The 17026-nt window shown below is 43.1% G+C and overlaps 1 protein-coding gene across 9 annotated transcripts in view; it reads right to left on the bottom strand.

The window, feature by feature from the left end:
• Window positions 1-14385: 14385 nt before the first annotated feature.
• ZMYM2 (zinc finger MYM-type containing 2) overlaps window positions 14386-17026 on the bottom strand; it is a 93829-nt gene continuing 91188 nt past the window's right edge. For all 9 annotated transcript variants that reach the window (XM_042868481.1, XM_042868489.1, XM_042868487.1 and 6 more), the window contains one exon: window positions 14386-16148. In XM_042868481.1, the coding sequence (XP_042724415.1) occupies window positions 15956-16148 (193 nt within the window). In that variant the 3' untranslated portion in view covers window positions 14386-15955. The remainder of the gene's footprint in view (window positions 16149-17026) is intronic.

Genomic DNA, 17026 nt, shown 5'->3' with positions numbered 1-17026 from the left:
TAACTAAAGCTTCTCCAGCTTTGCTGAAACCCAGGTGTGCAATGATGGATTTCTTCTACCCAGCAGCAGCACTTTCTTCCAAGTGGAAAAATAATCCAGAATAATGAAAAAAATATGGATAAAGTGACCTATTTCTTTATCTTAAAACCCTCTTTCATGGTGCTCATAGCTCCTCTGTCAGTTGCTCCTGTTGTCCTCTCACACCACGACTCTGTCTGTTCCAGTGAACTCTTTCTTCTCAAAATCAAGCTGGACTCAGGCTTCCCCCAGATCTTCCATAGCCCTCAAACAATTAATGTGTACAAGGCCCTGTGCACAGAAAAACCACAGAACATCCTACAGTCCAAAGTATTTTACATTTTCACTGGAAAAAAATTGCTCAGGTTTTCAAAATTTAACAAAATTTTCCTCTCATTCTTTTGAAGCTGGTTATTCTGACTGGGCCTTTTTAGACATAAATGTATTTTTCATTTTATCTTCTAAAGTTCAGGTTTTAGGGCTGTTGTACAGTGGATTTCTTTTCTCCCTGCATTGTGGCTGATGATGTACTGGGTTTCCACAACTTTCATGGTCCTGTTGCTTCTTGGTCCCCTCTACTCTAGGTCTGGCCCCATGGATATCCATCAGCCACCATTTCTTTCTTCTTGCAGTCATGCTTCTGAGCTCTCACCTGTGAAAGGAGTCTGGTGAGGGAATTGATGTGAGCATTTCTGCAGCTGTCAATCTCTCTCCCCACAGAATGGGAGCTCTTTCTTGTCTCCTCCCCACCAAATCATATCATTGTAGAATCATAGGATTTTAGGATCAAAGAATCACAGAATCATAGAATGGCTTGGATTGGAAGGGATCTCAAAGATTGTCTAGCTCTAACCCCCTGCCATGGACAGGGCTGCCATCCACCAGATCAGACTGCCCAGAGACCCATCCAAGCTTGCCTTGAACACCTCCAGGAATAGAGCATCCACAGGTTTTCTGAGCAGCCTGTGCCACTGCCTTGCCATCCTATGGGTGAAAATTTTTCCTCTGACATCTAATCTAAATCTCCTCTCTTTTAGTTAAAAACCATCACCCTTTTCCCAATCACTGTCTATCCAAATAAAAAATTGACTTCTCTCCTGTTTCCTTCATGTGAAGCTTTTCATCTCCCGGGATCCCCAAGTTCTTCCTGGCAGGGCTGCTCTCAAGGAGTTCTTCTCCCAGGCTGTGTATATACCTGAGATTTGCCCCACCCCAGGTGCAACACTTTGCACTTGGCCCTGTTGAACCTCAGTCAGTTCACTTGAACACACTTCTCAAGCCTGTCTAGATCCTTCTGGATGACACCCCTTTCTTCTATGGTGTCGGCTGCACCACTCAGTTGATGTAATCAACAGACTTGCTGAAGGTGCCCTCAATTCCATCATCTATGTCATTTACAAAGAATTTGAAGAGCACTGGTCCCAAGACAGATCCATGGGGGGCACCACTCATCACCAGCCTCCATCTGGATGCAGAGCCATTAACAACAACCCTCTGGCTGTGATTTTCCAACCAATTCAACTTAGAAGTCCTGGTGATGAAAAATTTAACATGAGTCTGCAGTGTGCAGCATTTGTGGTCTAGAAGACCAATGGTATCCTGGGTTCCACCAGGAAAGGGGTGGCCAGTGGGGTGTTGGAGGGGATTGTCCCCCTCTACTCTGTCCTTGTGAGGCCCCAATTGGAGTACTGTGTCCAAGTTTGAGGCCTCCAACACAGGAAGGATGTGGAGCTTTTGGAGAGGGTCCAGAGGAGGGCCATGAGGATCATCCAAGGGCTAGAGCACCTCTCCTTTGAAGACAGGTTGAAAGAACTGGCTTTGCTCTGCCTGGAAAAGAGAAGGCTGCTGGGGGACTTCATTGTGGCCTTCCAAGTTTATAAACATGAGGAAAACCAACTTTTTACATGGGTAGATAGTGATAGGGCAAGGGGGAACGATTTCAAATCAGAGGAATAGAGATTCAAATTAGGCGTCGGGGGAAGTTCTTTTCTAAGAAAGCGGTGAGGTGCTGGAACAGGACACCCAGAGAAGCTGTGGATGCCTGTCTCTGGAGGTGTTCAAGACCACGTTAGATGGGGCCCTGAGCAATCTGATCTAGTACTTGATCCAGCAGCTGGCTGTGGCAGAGGAGTTGGAACTTGATGACCCTTGAGATCCCTTCCAACCAAAGCCATTCTATTAGTACGTTTACATATTTACAACCTTTATATCTGGAAAACAACGTACATGAGGCAAAAGAAAGACTTTGAGAGTTATTTGAGTCACTTAAGCATGCTGGGAATGGGGATTCAACTCGTCTAAATTTAGACAAGAATAAAAATGTGCTGTCTTAAAGTCAGTGGCAAGAGACAGTTGCTTCTGCATGTGTGTAATTGATCTGTTTTGCTTTGTCCCATACTGAGATTTGCATGAAGAGCTGTGCTCTAAAGCTGCTTATTCTCATACTGAATGAGAAAGTAGCCAAGGAAAGATCAGATGGTAGAATCACAGAACTGGAATGTTCCAAATTGGAAAGGCTACAAAGAGGGTGAAGGGCCTAGAAGGCAAAGAAAAGCACGTAAGGAGCAGCTGAGATCCCTGGGTTTGTTCAGCCCAGAGCAGAGGAAGCTGAGGGGAGGCCTCATGGTGACCTGCAGCTCCTCACAAGGAGGCTACTGCTCTCAGACAGAGAGTTTTGTTTTTGTGTGGTCCTGTGTGGATTCAGGAGCTGGACTCAGTGCTGTGGGTAAAGCTGTAATGACATTACTGTGTATCTTTAAGTAAAGAAAAATGTCTGTAATCCAAATATCTGGCTCTTCAGACCTGGAGCAGATGAGACGGAAACTATGTAGTTTGGAGTTTGAGACAATGTTTTTGCTGGAAAGAACACACTCCTTAGTTTCACTGTGGAGCTCAAGGCACCAAACACCACACAGCTCCGGAGGGATCCCAGCTGTATGCATGCTATTATTTTTTTGTGACAAAGCTCCTCTTTCTTGATGAAAAACATTTCCCAACAAGTCACGTTCTCCATAAATGTTAGGAGGGAACATGGACAGGCATCTGTTGGCCTGCAAATGTTACCTGCTATCAGCTTTCCTTCCTCCTCTCAGGCCCAGCCACCTCTCCCAGACTACCAGGACACAGCGTTGCCTCCCAACACCTCTTCTTCCCTACCAGGGGGAGTCAGCTGTTTGTCAGCCCTTCTTCAGGCCTTTTACCCACACACCAGGATTGCATCTTCTCTCTGTCAGCTGAGGGGCCACAGGACTCCTCTGTTGTCCTGGGAGAGGAAATCCTACCTGCTGTTCTTAGATGGTACCTCAGGGAGGACCCATCACTCTGATGGTGTGCCTACCTCTGTGCTGAGCATCCAGAAACCCACATGCCTGATGGCTACTGCTGGAGCAGGTTTACCCCAGTGCATCTTAAAGGCATCAGGAAGGCAGTTGATTTGTCATCTATTTCTTGCTTCATCTTCCAAGTGCAGAAGATCTGTTGGGTCCCAAGGTGTCAGAGCCACAACCGTGGTGCTTCACAACAGGCAGCTCCCCAGGGCTGAGTTGCAGCCAGGAAAACAGTGAGACTGAACTTATCCATGGCTATATTTTCAATCTTGAAGTACCATCTGCAGATGGTGATTGCAAGAGATGCCAGTCTGTGTAGCTGAAAAGAGGTTTTTTTTCCTCAGATGTTACGACAAGATTGATTTTAGATGTTGATGCCCATGATTACACAAGAAGTGTGGCAGTGAGCCCCAGAAAAAGTGTGGTTTTCCTGCGTCTGTTGACTCAAAGCCTCACACAACTGTGATGCTCTCTCAAGGAAGATACACTCTCCTAAATATCAGGTTGGATATTAAGAAGAAACTCTTCTCAGTGAGAGTGGTGAGGCAGAGGCTGCCCAGGGAGGTGGTGGAGTCGCCATCCCTGGAGGCATTTGAGAAAGGTGTGGATATGGCACTGAGGGACATGGATAGCGGGTGTGGTGGTGAGGGGCTGATAGTTGGACTGGATTATCTCAGTGGTCTTTCCAGCCTGTATGATTCTGAGATTCTATGAAACACACATCCATGGGGAGATTTTGGGGAACTGCAGTGCAAACCATGGAAGACCAACATCCAAACTTTGTTTTACCTTGAGGAGTTCCCGTGCCCCAGAGCCACCAGCACAGGAGATTGCCTGGTGCCACATCTCAGGAAACAGGAGGGAAGACCAGCCTGAAGAGCTCCTGGCCAAGCAGGGGTAGCTCTTTCATCTCTGGGAGGTGTCCTTGTTGGGCAGATGGCTGAAGGTTCTAATGTTGTGTCTGGAGTTAGTGAGGTCAGCTCAGCAGGTACACATGGGTTAGCAGGGTGGGAACATCTGCACTGAGGGACTTAGGGCAGACGGTCTCTGGCTGCACTCCAAAGCCCCACTTATCTCTGATCTGTCAGATAGGAAAAAAAGAAATGTGCAGTGTGAAATTCTAAATGTTTATTTTTGTTTGAATTTGTCTGGTTAGCATTGGCTCTTTCATGTCTGCTTCACTGTAGCACATCTGTATTCCCCAAACCCAGCAGTAACAGCACGCTATTCAGTATACAAAAGGAGAAAGTCCATGCTTCAGTTATGTCAGCTTGGAACTGTTCAGATACATTACATGCTGAAATGGAAACTTGTAAAAAAGAGAGTTGAAACTGAATTACTGTTTCCCCCTTCGTTATTAGAAAAAAAGAATTACGAAATTGTTTGCTTGTTAAAACTAATATGTATTTAGTGTACTTCTTTTCAAGCTAACATGAAACTCTGTGAAACCTACATTGTTAACATGCCTGATTTTTCACAGAGTTAACAGAAATGTGGTTACATCAACCTTTCATTGTATGCGGTCTCAGTTATGCACAGCAGCCTTTGTTATGCACTGACCGTGAGCTCGCTCACGTGACTGCTTCAAAAACCTCACACAATGGCATAAAAAGGCTCTCTTCTGGTCAGCAACACCAAATTTGGAGTAAAAAAGAAAGGAAAAGATTTCAGATGATTACCTTCATTTGCAAGAGGATGTATTTTAGTAGAAATCACTCTGATGCATCATTTATCATTTTATAGAATCATAGAAGCGTTTGGGTTGGAAGGCATCTTGAAGATCATCTAGTTCCAATCCCCCATTTTATGCAATAATGCAATTTTAACTTAGAAGCTGACAGCATCATTGTTCAAATAAGTGATTTTGATCACCCGAATTCCTACTTCAAAAGAAATCCACCATCATCTTTCACAGTGATCTGCTGTCACTATTGGATCTGTCACGAGCACTGTTAGAGAGATTTCTGTTTATCTGGAAACTTTTACAACACTTAGAAGTCTGAACAGTTGAAAGTTATGTTGAAAATGAGTACAGGTAGCAAATGAGTATTATATATAAGGTACGTGCCTGCTGATACATGGTTTATTTTCTGATGTAATTGCTGAACTTCTTCTGATCTAAGACATGTGGAAATCAAACCTGGCAGGTGCTACAGCACTATATTGTCAATGGTGTTAATGTTCCCACCTGCAGAAAAAAAAAGTAACTGATTTGCATCCTGGCTTGTATCTGCAAGAGTGCAGCCAGCAGGAGCAGGGAGGGGATCATCCCTCTATAGCTGGCACTGGTGAAGTCACATCTTGAGTACTGTGTTCAGTTTTGGGCTCCTCACTACAAGAAAGACACTGAGGCCCTGTAGTGTGTCCAGAGAAGGGCAATGAATCTGTGAAGGATATGGGGAACAAGTCCTATGGGGAGCACTGAGGGAACGGGGATGGCTCAGTCTGGAGAAGAGGAGGCTCAGGGCAGATATTGCTCTCTGCAACTGCCTGAAAGGAGGTTTTGGTGAGGTGGGGGTTGGCCTCTGCTCCCACAGTGATAGGATGAGAAGTAATTAAGTCCTTAAGTAATTAAGGCCTTAAGTTGCACCAGGAGAGGATCAGGTTGGATCTTAGGAAACATTTTTTCTCAGAAAGGGTGGTGAGGCAGTGGCACAGGCTGCCCAGGGAAGTGGTGCAGTCACCGTCCCTGGAGGTGTTCAAGAAATGTGGAGATGTGGCACTGAGGGACGTGGTCAGTGGGCATGGTGGGGATGGGTTGATGGTTGCAGTAGATGATCTTAGTGGGTTTTTGTTTTTCCCAACTTTAATGATTTTCTAAGTGTTATAGTAACTGAGAAATATAATCACCATTGAGCTGTGCTCCAAAGCTCCCTGAGGCCAACATCACAACTTTGATTTTCTGCAGCCACCTTTGGACCTTTCAGCACCTACCAGCAGCGGGTGCCATGAGATGTCTGCTTGCAAATACTGGAATATTAATAACGTTTTTGTATTAAAGAAATACTGGCTTCTATTGGGGAAAAATATAATTGCAAGGCAAAATACTTAGTGTTAAAAGAATGTTACCTGTTAAAAAGGAAAATTACTTGTTGCCAAGCACGTTATGTGTGCTCAGAGATCTCTAATGAATGTGAGCCAATGAGAAATGCTGCTTGTATGACAATTTCCTATTGTGCCTTTTGCTGGATTGATGTATGTGGTCACCATAAACACACCTTGTAACTAGCAAATGAGCAGAATCATGGCAGGAACAGACTTGTATTTCCTACCTGGCCAAATAAGCAAAGGCAATTTGAGGAATTTGCACTGCAGTTCAAATAAGAGCTCCCTGCTTCTTCCCTGTGGGATGCTCTATTTTGCCAGGTTTCCAGTACTCTTAAACATTTGGTAACCTACAGAACGGGTCTGTTTCCTACACCCTGCGTTCATTGGTCTTACTTGAAGGCCTGTCTCTTGCATTATTGCCACCAGTGGAGGTGAGGATTAGCCATTCCAGACTTAGAGTTACAAGGTTGGGAGGCAGATGCATGATGCAGAACTTGGCCCCAGCAGGAGCTGATTGCTGGTGACCATGCTTGTGGTGCATGTCAAAACTCTAGAAATCACAAAAGCCTATTTGGTTCTTGTATAACTTAAGGCAGCAGCATCACAGATATTCTCCTCAAGAGGAGATGTGGGGAGTTTGGGTGGGCTGGAGGAGTGCAGAACATCTCCACAGATGTGCAGGGGCCACAGTAGCAGTTGCAAATAAGTTCAACAAACTTTGGCCCTTGAGGCAGACAAAGCAGCTCAGGTTTTCCATCTGGAAGTCTTGCCATGTTTGGCCAGAAAAATGCCAAGAACTATAACTGTTTCTAATATGGTTTCCTGTCTAACGCTCCTTGCTCTGACCACAGAGACTTCCTTCTGAGGAAACCAGTCTTAGTGAGACTTTCTCAGCAAATAAGCATGCACGTGTGTCTGCCCTTGGCAAGGCATGCTCTCATGGTGATATTTATCACAGAATCATATAATCATTTGGGTTGAAAGGGACCCTTGAAGGCCATCTAGCCCACCCCCTGCCGTGAACATGGACACCTACAGCTCTATTAGGTGCTCAGAACCACATCCAGCCTGACTGTGTCTCCAGGGACAGTGCACCTGCCACCTCCCTGGGTAACCTGTGCCGGTGCCTCACCACCCTTATTATAAAACCTTTTTCTTTAAATCCAGTCTAAATCTCCCCTCTTTTAGTTTGAACCCATTTCCCCTTGTCCTATCATAGCAGATCCTGCTGAAGTCAGAATCCCTTCATCACTTTGTGTGTTCATAGAAACTCAAGATCTCTCTTTTGACCAAAAGCAGCTGCTCATGGACTGAAAACTATTTATGAAAAGTGTAATTTCATGTGCTCAATCTCCCTTCCTGTACCAAAGAAATTTTTTTATTCTCAGGTATTAAACACAATGCTGATGATAGCATTGGATTCTCTTTAATTTGACCCAATTATTGGGTATCCTGGGATGGGCTTCCTCTTTCTACCCTGGCCAATTCTGTGTTGTCTTACTTAATGACAGACAGAAAAAACAGACCTTTCACGAAGTCCAAAGACTCGCTGTAGTCTGCACTGTCACAATCTCAGTGTATGGAGCTGGTGAAGCTGTTTCAGCCTTTGATACTGTCTAAGCTTCCCTTCCTGAAACAATAAGGTTGGATCTATTTATTTCTCTGGCAACAATTCAACAAAGTGATATTCGTGAACCAGAAATGTGCTACAAAAGCTCATCTTCAATATCTCGAAGAAAAGGTTCTGTAAGGCAGTTCAAGCCCTTGAAAGATTCCTAGTACTCTCCTTGGTACCTGCTTTTTCTGATAGAGTTTAGGAACCTGAATGTTGATAGAGAATCACATAAGAATCTAAGTTTTAGCAGAGCTTCCTGATCTGCATTCAAACAAGTCAGTTTATGACAAATTCCCTATTTCTCACATCACAGAATAGCAGGGACTTCTGGGTCCCTCTGCCCAAGCCTTGCCCCAGGAGGGATACCCAAAGCAGGGTGCCCAAGACCACTTCTGGGTGGCTTTTGCAGATTCCTAAGGAGGAGACCCCAGAGCCTCTGGGCAGCCTGTACCAATGCTTGTGTGCACTTCAAGGGTGTGCCAAAAACACAGTGGCTGGCAGGTTGTGGGCTTGCATAGAATGCTCTTTTATTTAGGTGATGTACTGAAGCTTGACTCACACAAGTTGTTTCTTGTGGTTTGGGGGATTTCATTGGTATGAGGAGTTAGCATGCTGCTTTGAGCCTCTTCTTCTCCAAAGGGCTTCCCTTATGGGATTCTCCATTGAAGCTGCAAGAGAAACCATGTTACTTCACCATGAAGATGACGCCAATAAGAATGTTGTCCCTGAGCATTAGCACATTTTTTTTGAACGTGAAAATGAGTGGTGGACCATGTCTCTGGAGATGGAGTGGGATTTTGGTATAAGAAACACATGCAAGAAGCAATGAGGAGGGAAGGCTTTCAGGAATTACAGTTTTTCAGAGGCAAAGAGGCCGATGGTTTGGCAGTGGTGGAGGACACCTTCATTTACCGCAGTGACACAGCTCTGTCCCAAGCTGGAAAGCTTCTTCTTCAACCAGAAGGGACTGCAGAAATTCTTAAGGCTAGAAATGCAAATAGTACACTTACACTGCCTTGCATAATGAATACTGGAAGCAGAAAAGATCATCTTCGAGACTGCAGGGAGTATTTTGTTTACTCTGCAGTCACACCAAGACATAAAGTGTTGCATTGTAAACCAGCAAAGCACTTTGAGTGATTTGACACGAATGAAGTGACTGCGGTTTAAACTACACAGATGATAAGGATGCGCCTGTTCTGTTCTGAGAAAGAACATGGAGGCTTAATGTTTTATGAAACGGAAATTTAGTACACAAAATAGAGGGTTTGGAATTATTTAGCTGCAAGTACCCGGGAGAAGGCTGACCCTTGAGGAGCCCTTCTGAGAGGAACTGAACCCACCTGCTTGTGCTGGTGAGGCATTCAGGTCAGAATAGGCCACCAAAGCATCATTTGGGTTTTTTCCCCTTCAACAACCTCAGCTCAAAAATGGAGCCAGTTCGGCACTACGCCTTGTTCTGCTCAGATCTCTCAGACACAAATGCTGGCTGCCCTTTCTGGCATCACTCAGCCCTGTTGTCAGAGACCTCCACCTCCTGCACACCTGTACCTGGCAGGCCACAAGGAGGGAGGCCTGCTCTCAGTATTCGCCCTGATCTGATTAAATAATTGGAGTGTTGCAGCTTCTCTCTGCTATGTGATACACAATCCAATGATTTAACTGCATTGGAAATGTGCTGTGGCAGTTCTGTCAATGGCTTTACTCCGTGAAGGCAACAGATTCCTATGAAAGAAAATACAAAAATTTCCTAGATGTATGAAATTAGTAATGGATTTGGAAACACCAAAACAGGTATCTTGAAAATACAACTAGCCATACAAAACACTTAAATATGCGTATCGTTTCCACATTCATTGATGACATACAGTAGAAGCTGACTTAGATCCTTTGAGACAGGCTGTGCAGGAAGCATAAGCTTTGAAGGGATTGTCAGAGTAAAAACTAAACTGAGCTCCTAAATCCTATTATCTGTTCAAACAGGATACAATCAACCTTTTCTGTCCTTTCTCCGTTTGCTCACTCTCCTTGTGAACTAACAGCTTATCCAGTCACAATTCAAATCCTTGGAGCTTCTCACCACAACAGCGTCTCACGCAAACCTTTTCTGCTATTCTGCCTGTGAGAACTGGCTTAGGGAGAATGGAGCCTTTTGCAAACATATAACATTAAATTATGCCCTACTGAAGGATAAGGAAGAGGTAGAATTATCGTTACAGCTCCTTCTCTGTCCATGCTTCATTCAAAGGATCACGGAATAACTTAGGTTGGAATGGACCTTAAAGATCATCTAGTCGCAAGCCCTGCCATGAGCAGGGCTGCCATCCACCACACCAGGCTTCCCAGGCCCCTGTCCAACCTGTCCTCGAACGCCTCCACAGATGGAACACCCACACATTCTCTGCTCAACCTGCTCCAGTGCCTCACTGTTGAGTAAAGATTTTCCTCCTAACATCTAACCTAAATTCCCCCTTTTTTAGTTTAAAGCCATTCCCCCTTGTCCTGTCACTACTAGACCATGTAAAAAGTCCGTCCTCCTCCTGCCTAATAGCTTCCTTCCTGGAAGCTCACAGTTAGGTCTCCACATAGCTCTCTCTTCTCTAAGATGAACAAGTCCAACTCTTTCAACCTTCCTTCACAGGAAAGTTGCTCCGGCCCTTTGATGATCTTTGTGGCCTCCCCAGGACTGGCTCCAATAGCTCCACACCCTTCATGTGATGGGGGCCCAAACCTGAACACAGTACTCCACATGGGGCCTCATGGGGCCAGAGCAGAGGGGGACCTCCATCTCCCTGTTCCCATCCCTCTTTTGATGTATCCCAGGATACTGTTAGCCTTCTGGGCTGCAAGAGCATGCTGCTGGCTCATGTCAGGCCAGAACTCCCAGGTCCTTCTCCACAGGGCTGCTCTCAAAGAATTCTTCTCTCAGTCTGTAACACATATTTGGGATTATCCCAAATACTTGCACTTGACTTTCCTGAACCTCATTAAGCTCTCATGGGCCACATCAAGTCTGTTCAGGTCCCTCTGGATAGCATCCCTTCCTTCTGTGGTGTCAATTGCATCAATCAGCTTGGTGTCATCAGCAAACTTTCTGATGGCGCACTTGATCCCACTGTCAGTGTCACTGATAAAGATGTTGGAAGAGCACTGGTCCCAAGATGGTCCCCTGGGGCACAACACTCATCACTGGCCCCCACCTGGACCTAAAACCATTGACATCAACTCTTTGGCTGCAAACATCCAACCAATACTTCATCCACCGAATAGTCCAGCTTTTGAACCCACCTCTCTCCAATTTAGTGATAAGAATGTGGTGCAGGACCATGCCAAAGGCCTTGCAGAAGTCCAGAAAGAAGACATCTTTTGTCCACTGATACTGTCACTCCATCACAGAAGGCCACCAGGTTGGTCAGGAACAATCTGCCCTTGGTGAAGCCATTTGCTTTCTCAGATCACTTCTTCATCTCTTGTGTACCTTAACATCTCTTCCAGGACGACCTGCTCATCATACTCCATCCTGCTTACAACAGAAAGAACATGGATTTAACTGCCTTTCCTATAATCAGCAACAGACTGAAACAGGACAGTGAGCATTACAAGGAGGAACTTCATATACTAAAATAAAGTCTGCTAAAAAGGAAGTGCAGTGCATGTTTACTACCATTCATGTCTTTGATCTGCCATTCCAAAGACAAGTCTGACGCCCTTTTGTGATGGGGCACCTCTTTATGGGGCACCTCTCCTGTTTTCCCACCTATTTACACAGCTTCTCAACAGGACAAAGTCATAGATAACAAGAAAATACATTTTTCTGCATTATGAAATCAGAGATTGACATAGTGAGCATTTTCAAGGCAATTAACATTGCAATTACTCTACAATCACAACTTTCATTTCAGTAATTTATTCTTAGTTCAGCAATTACAACACCTAAGCTGCCTTTTTCTCATATACCCAAAATGACTGCACATTTATTTACATGAAAAAAAATAAGCAAAAAACCACAAATGACTTTTTGGAAGAATGCATGCATTTATCACACCAGGCTGTATTTTCAATGTAATTTGCTCACAGCTATCTACTCATTTCCCCAGTATCTTGAAGCTATGACTTTACCTGTGAGTTATTCAACACCAGAGCTCCAACTGAGGAGGTGCAGAGCACTTTCCAGGTGCACTTCTCAGTTGAGTTGTCTGTTACAGAGATGGCCAGAACAGCCACGTTGCCCCTTCATACCTTCCTCTCAAGGTAGAAAATGAAGGTGGGATTCAGATACACATCACTAGCTAGGGAGCTCTGTGTAGGGCAGGACATGGCAAATTTTTCTGTACAGCAATTTGTCAGGCAGCACCTTACCCTCTGGCCTGATTCTAGTCCAGCTGCTGGCAGTTCTCACAAAATATATACACTTATTTGCTCTAATCATTACAAAACTAAATGCCTTTCGTTTTTCTTCTTCTTCCAGAAAGGCGGCTTTTCATTGTATTTTGCATTATCGTTCAAATTTAGGAATTACAAATATACATTCAGCCTTGACTCATTTTTTACTGCAGTACTTCAGTAGTTTACATTTGGTCGAATCACACAATGCCCATGAAGAACATTATTGCTGGTGGTGGAATAGCTCCATCTTCTGGAATAAAACTTATTTTCTTGTCAACCATGTTTCTGTTTCCAACTTGGATCCATATTTAAAAATTACTTTAAGTTATAACTTAAATATCCCACTGATGGAAAGTGAATCCTGGATAGAAAATGAGAGGATTTCACAGTAGTAGTATGATTTCTGACAAAATTCAGGAATCATTCATTATTTTCTAACCAAATTGAAAATGTATGTCCATTTTGAGTATACCACACTAAAAACTGATCTTATCATTTAAAGAATAGCCATTATCTGATGTTGAGAACAACAATTTAGTTTCTGTTTAAAACTAAACAGTCAACATGCTCACATTAAACTCTAGTTCTGATTCAGGGTACTTTGTTTCACATTAAAAATGTCATTTTATAAAAGTATGTTTGTGCTTAAACACTGTCCTAAATAGGGAGAGATGTTCCCCAGGGGTTGGTACTGGGGCCTGTCCTGTTCAATACTTCTATTGATGACCTGAACGAAGGCATTGAGCGCACTGCCAGTAAGTTTGCAGATGACATCAAGTTGGCTGGAAGTGTCCATCTGCCTAGGGGTAGGAAAGCCCTACAGAGGGATCTGGACAGGCTGGATAGCTGGACTGAGGCCAATGGAATGAAGTTCAACAAGATCAAGTTTCAGGTCCTGCACTTTGGCCACAACAACTGCAGGCAACGCTACAGGCTTAGGGCAGAGTGGTTGGAAGACTGCATAAGAAGAAATGGGTAATGGCCAATGCTCAGCTGAGCATCAGCCAGCAGGTGTCCGGGTGGCCAAGAAGGCCAACAGCATCCTGGCTTGCATCAGAAACAGTGCAGACAGCAGGAGCAGGGAGGGGATCGTCCCTCTGTACTCAGCTCTGCTGAGGCTGCACCTCGAGTACTGTGTTCAGTAGAGGAGGCTCAGGGGAGACCTTACTGCTCCCTACAATCACCTGAAAGGCAGCTGTGGGGAGGCGGGGGTCGGCCTCTTCTCCCACATAACTAGCGGTAGGAGCAGAGGGAATGGACTCAAGTTGTGCCAGGGGAGATTGAGGTGGGACGTTAGGAAACACTTCTCAGAAAGAGCGGTCAGGTGCTGGAACAGGCTGCCCAGGGAGGTGTGGAGTCACCGCCCCGAAGGTGTTCAAGAGACATTCAGATGTTGTACCAAGGGATGTGGATTAGTGGGGGATAGTGGAAACAGGCGGACAGTTCGGTCTTTTCCAACCTTAGTGATTCTATGATCCTATGATTGAATCTCATGCTGAAGTACTTTAAATCTGAACTATGGAGAATACAAGTGATCCTCTCTTTTCATAGCATTTGAATGAAAGATTCAAAGAAATATTTCACATTAAGCACAATGCATTTTAAGCAGGTAAATGGTTCCTGTACTTAAAACTTACGATCAAGTCAGGTGTTCAACCGGAGCAGGCAGAACAAAATGGTGATAGTGATTCCTTATTTAACTTATGCTGTGTTATGTGGGCACATTCTATGGCTGCTGCTTCAAAAACAAACAAACGCACCGAAAAAACATCCTTAAGTTCTTATTGCACTCACAAAGGTAATAGTACTGAAGTTAGAAGTGATCTACTGAGTGTTTCCCTGTGCTCCTTCTTGATTTCACAGGAAGGACAAAGCCACCAGAAAGAAATGAAAAATAAAAGATATACACCTCCACTTTTGAAATACTGATGTATCTAAAGCCGATACACGTTCATGGACATACAAGAATAATAGAAATTTAAATGAACTTGCTTTACAAAACGAAGCAACCGAAGCTTTATTTCTCTGTATAGAAAGATGAGTATCCAAGTGCATTCTTCTTAAGCTAAGGAAAACAAAAAAGTCATGCAGCCCTTGCAAGAAATGAGTCCTAGGGTGGTATGTGCATACACACACACATATATGCACATATATACATATATATATGCACATACATACACAGACAGAAAACTTCCCTCTTTCATAAATGATTCTTCTGAACACACTTGAAGTCAGTTAAGAAAGCAAAACTAATGACTACTTTTTGTAGGAGAATATTTTACCACATTTTTTTCAGAACAATAGCAAAATCATTGCATGAGCCACCACATTGCTTGCATCAGTTCAACAAAAGCAAGGAACAAAACTCGAGCAGATCTGGAAATCAGACTCCTTATGCAGAATAAGCACAATGAAAGGATACAGAACATATGAAAGGCATTTTCTTCAAAAATTTATCAGCGTTCTGCAACATTGCGTGTAATATGGCTTTTGTATGGAGGCAATAGTTAAGAGAATTTTCCCAGCCACTGTCAAGTACTGACTGTATTTAAGTACAGCAATGCAAGAACAAACAAGTTCAAATGTAGTATACCATATTACTTTATGTAATACAGCATCAAAATTCATTTTGCTAAGGCTACAAAGGACAGATTTACAGTGATATGAGGTACCAGCATTTATGGTCAGAAAAGTAAAGACAGAAAAGAATTATATAGCATTGTCATCAGACATTTTTCTCTTTTTCTTTTTCCCCACTTTTTCCTTTGGATTTTTTTTTTTCTTTTGTCTCCCTTTTTTAAACAAAATACATGTCATGATGATCACATGCTTTAAGCTTATGTTCATTTATTTATATATGTATATATATATTATTTGTAGGGGCAATTGAGAGAGAGTCACAAATAAGGAAAGGACACTAAGGTTTTAATAAGGGCAACAAAAAAAAAAGTTTTCACCAGAATAGATTCACATTACAGTACACCAATATTGACAGCATTCTCTTTTGTCTATTTTTGGTACATAAGATGGAATCTCTCTACATAACCTTATAAGGCTTCAGTAACTAAAAAGTAAAAAACCTATTAGTTTACAATTTATTTAAAAATTCTCAAAGACACAGCAAGTTCTAAACTTTAGTAGTGCTACCCATACACAACCATTCGGCTTAAGAACCCATTAAAAGAGAGTGTCCTTTCAAGGGAGCTTGCAACAGCAGAGTTGTGCAACATGGATGTCTCTTACTACGAGAAAAAAAATTACACATGGCACATTCTCATTCATATTTTGCAATGTAAAAAGTTACAAACATACCTAGTCAAATAAATAATAATAATAAAAAAAAGAATCTGAAATGTGTTTGTTAGGTATCCTAGCATCACTACGCAGAATAATGGAAACTTTCACTCACAGACTATTTACATGTTAATACCCAGGTGAGGGTACACAATGCTACAAAACTCATAAAACAAAGGGTAAACTTGAAATGTTCTCCATAATAAAAGTCTAGCAGCATGACTATATCTAATGCTGTTTTTTTCTTGACTGTTTTTGGAAGTTTGTTTTAATCTATGTCTTCATCCAGTTCATAATTGTCTTTTTCATAAATATCTTTTACTAAAAGAACCCGTACAAGCATATTTTCCAAAGTGTTGCGGTCCAGTGAGGTGGAAGTGTACCAGACAGAACTATCTGACGAGACAGAGCATTCTGGCTGCAAATAGAACATGTCCGTCCTCTGATTCAGATTCTGTGGGCTACAACAGAGAAAAATAAGGGGAATTAGGATAACAGTTTGACAGGATAAATTAATACATTAATATTTCTCATATTCACACGTTAACAAAACTCTACTTTTACCTTCACCTGCTACAAAATGAAGACTACTATGGAGAAGTGCTATGTCATTCATAGAGCTGTGCAGCCAGCCAGTCCTGCACCTCAGGACAGCCCAAAGCAGATGCTTAGGTGTATGGGAACTGCTGAATCACGGCCTGAACCTCTGATTGATCACCTGAGGAGAGCACTGAGTCAGCCAGAGGAGCACAGGTGAAGGCAATTCAGGGTGAAGCCTGACTCCACCTCTCCTAGACCTATTGAAGAGCTGCCAGTGCAAAAGGATCTCTCCTAGAGATCCTTCCTCTGGAGTTTTGCAGCGAGCCCAGGATGTGGGTAAGCTTTCTGTCCTCTTTTTGTTACTATAATCTGCTTTGCCAAACTCTCTTGTTTATTTCATAATTATAGCATCTTTGTATTCATTGACTATACAGTAGGACTGAGCAAGAGTATATGAGGCTGAAGACTCTTTTGGTTTTGCAAAACTTTGCAACTCTAGGACTTGTTAAAACAGAAAATATTTTCTGTTTCTGAAGACAGAGATTGGGCTTTCCTCATAACCAAGGATGGTAGTTCTGAACTGCATGGAAGTGCAACAAGAAGCTAAAGCTGCTCCTCCTCCTCCTATTTACTTGAAGAGTTGGACTCTAAGTCTTAAAATCCCTTAATTCTCAACCTGTTATATCTTGCAGTTCATATACTTGCTCAATCCAACTCAGGCGTATCTTCTAACCCACTGACAAATACTTTCATTTTGCCCATTTGGGAAAGAAAACATTTTTTCAATCCTGCATATGAG

This window comes from Lagopus leucura, unplaced genomic scaffold, assembly GCF_019238085.1.
Source record: "Lagopus leucura isolate 7727_CA_CO unplaced genomic scaffold, USGS_WTPT01 Super-Scaffold_100001, whole genome shotgun sequence".
In the NCBI taxonomy this organism is placed as follows: domain Eukaryota; kingdom Metazoa; phylum Chordata; class Aves; order Galliformes; family Phasianidae; genus Lagopus; species Lagopus leucura.
The sequence above is the reverse complement of the archived record's forward strand: the minus strand, read 5'-3'. Positions and strand labels throughout refer to the sequence as shown.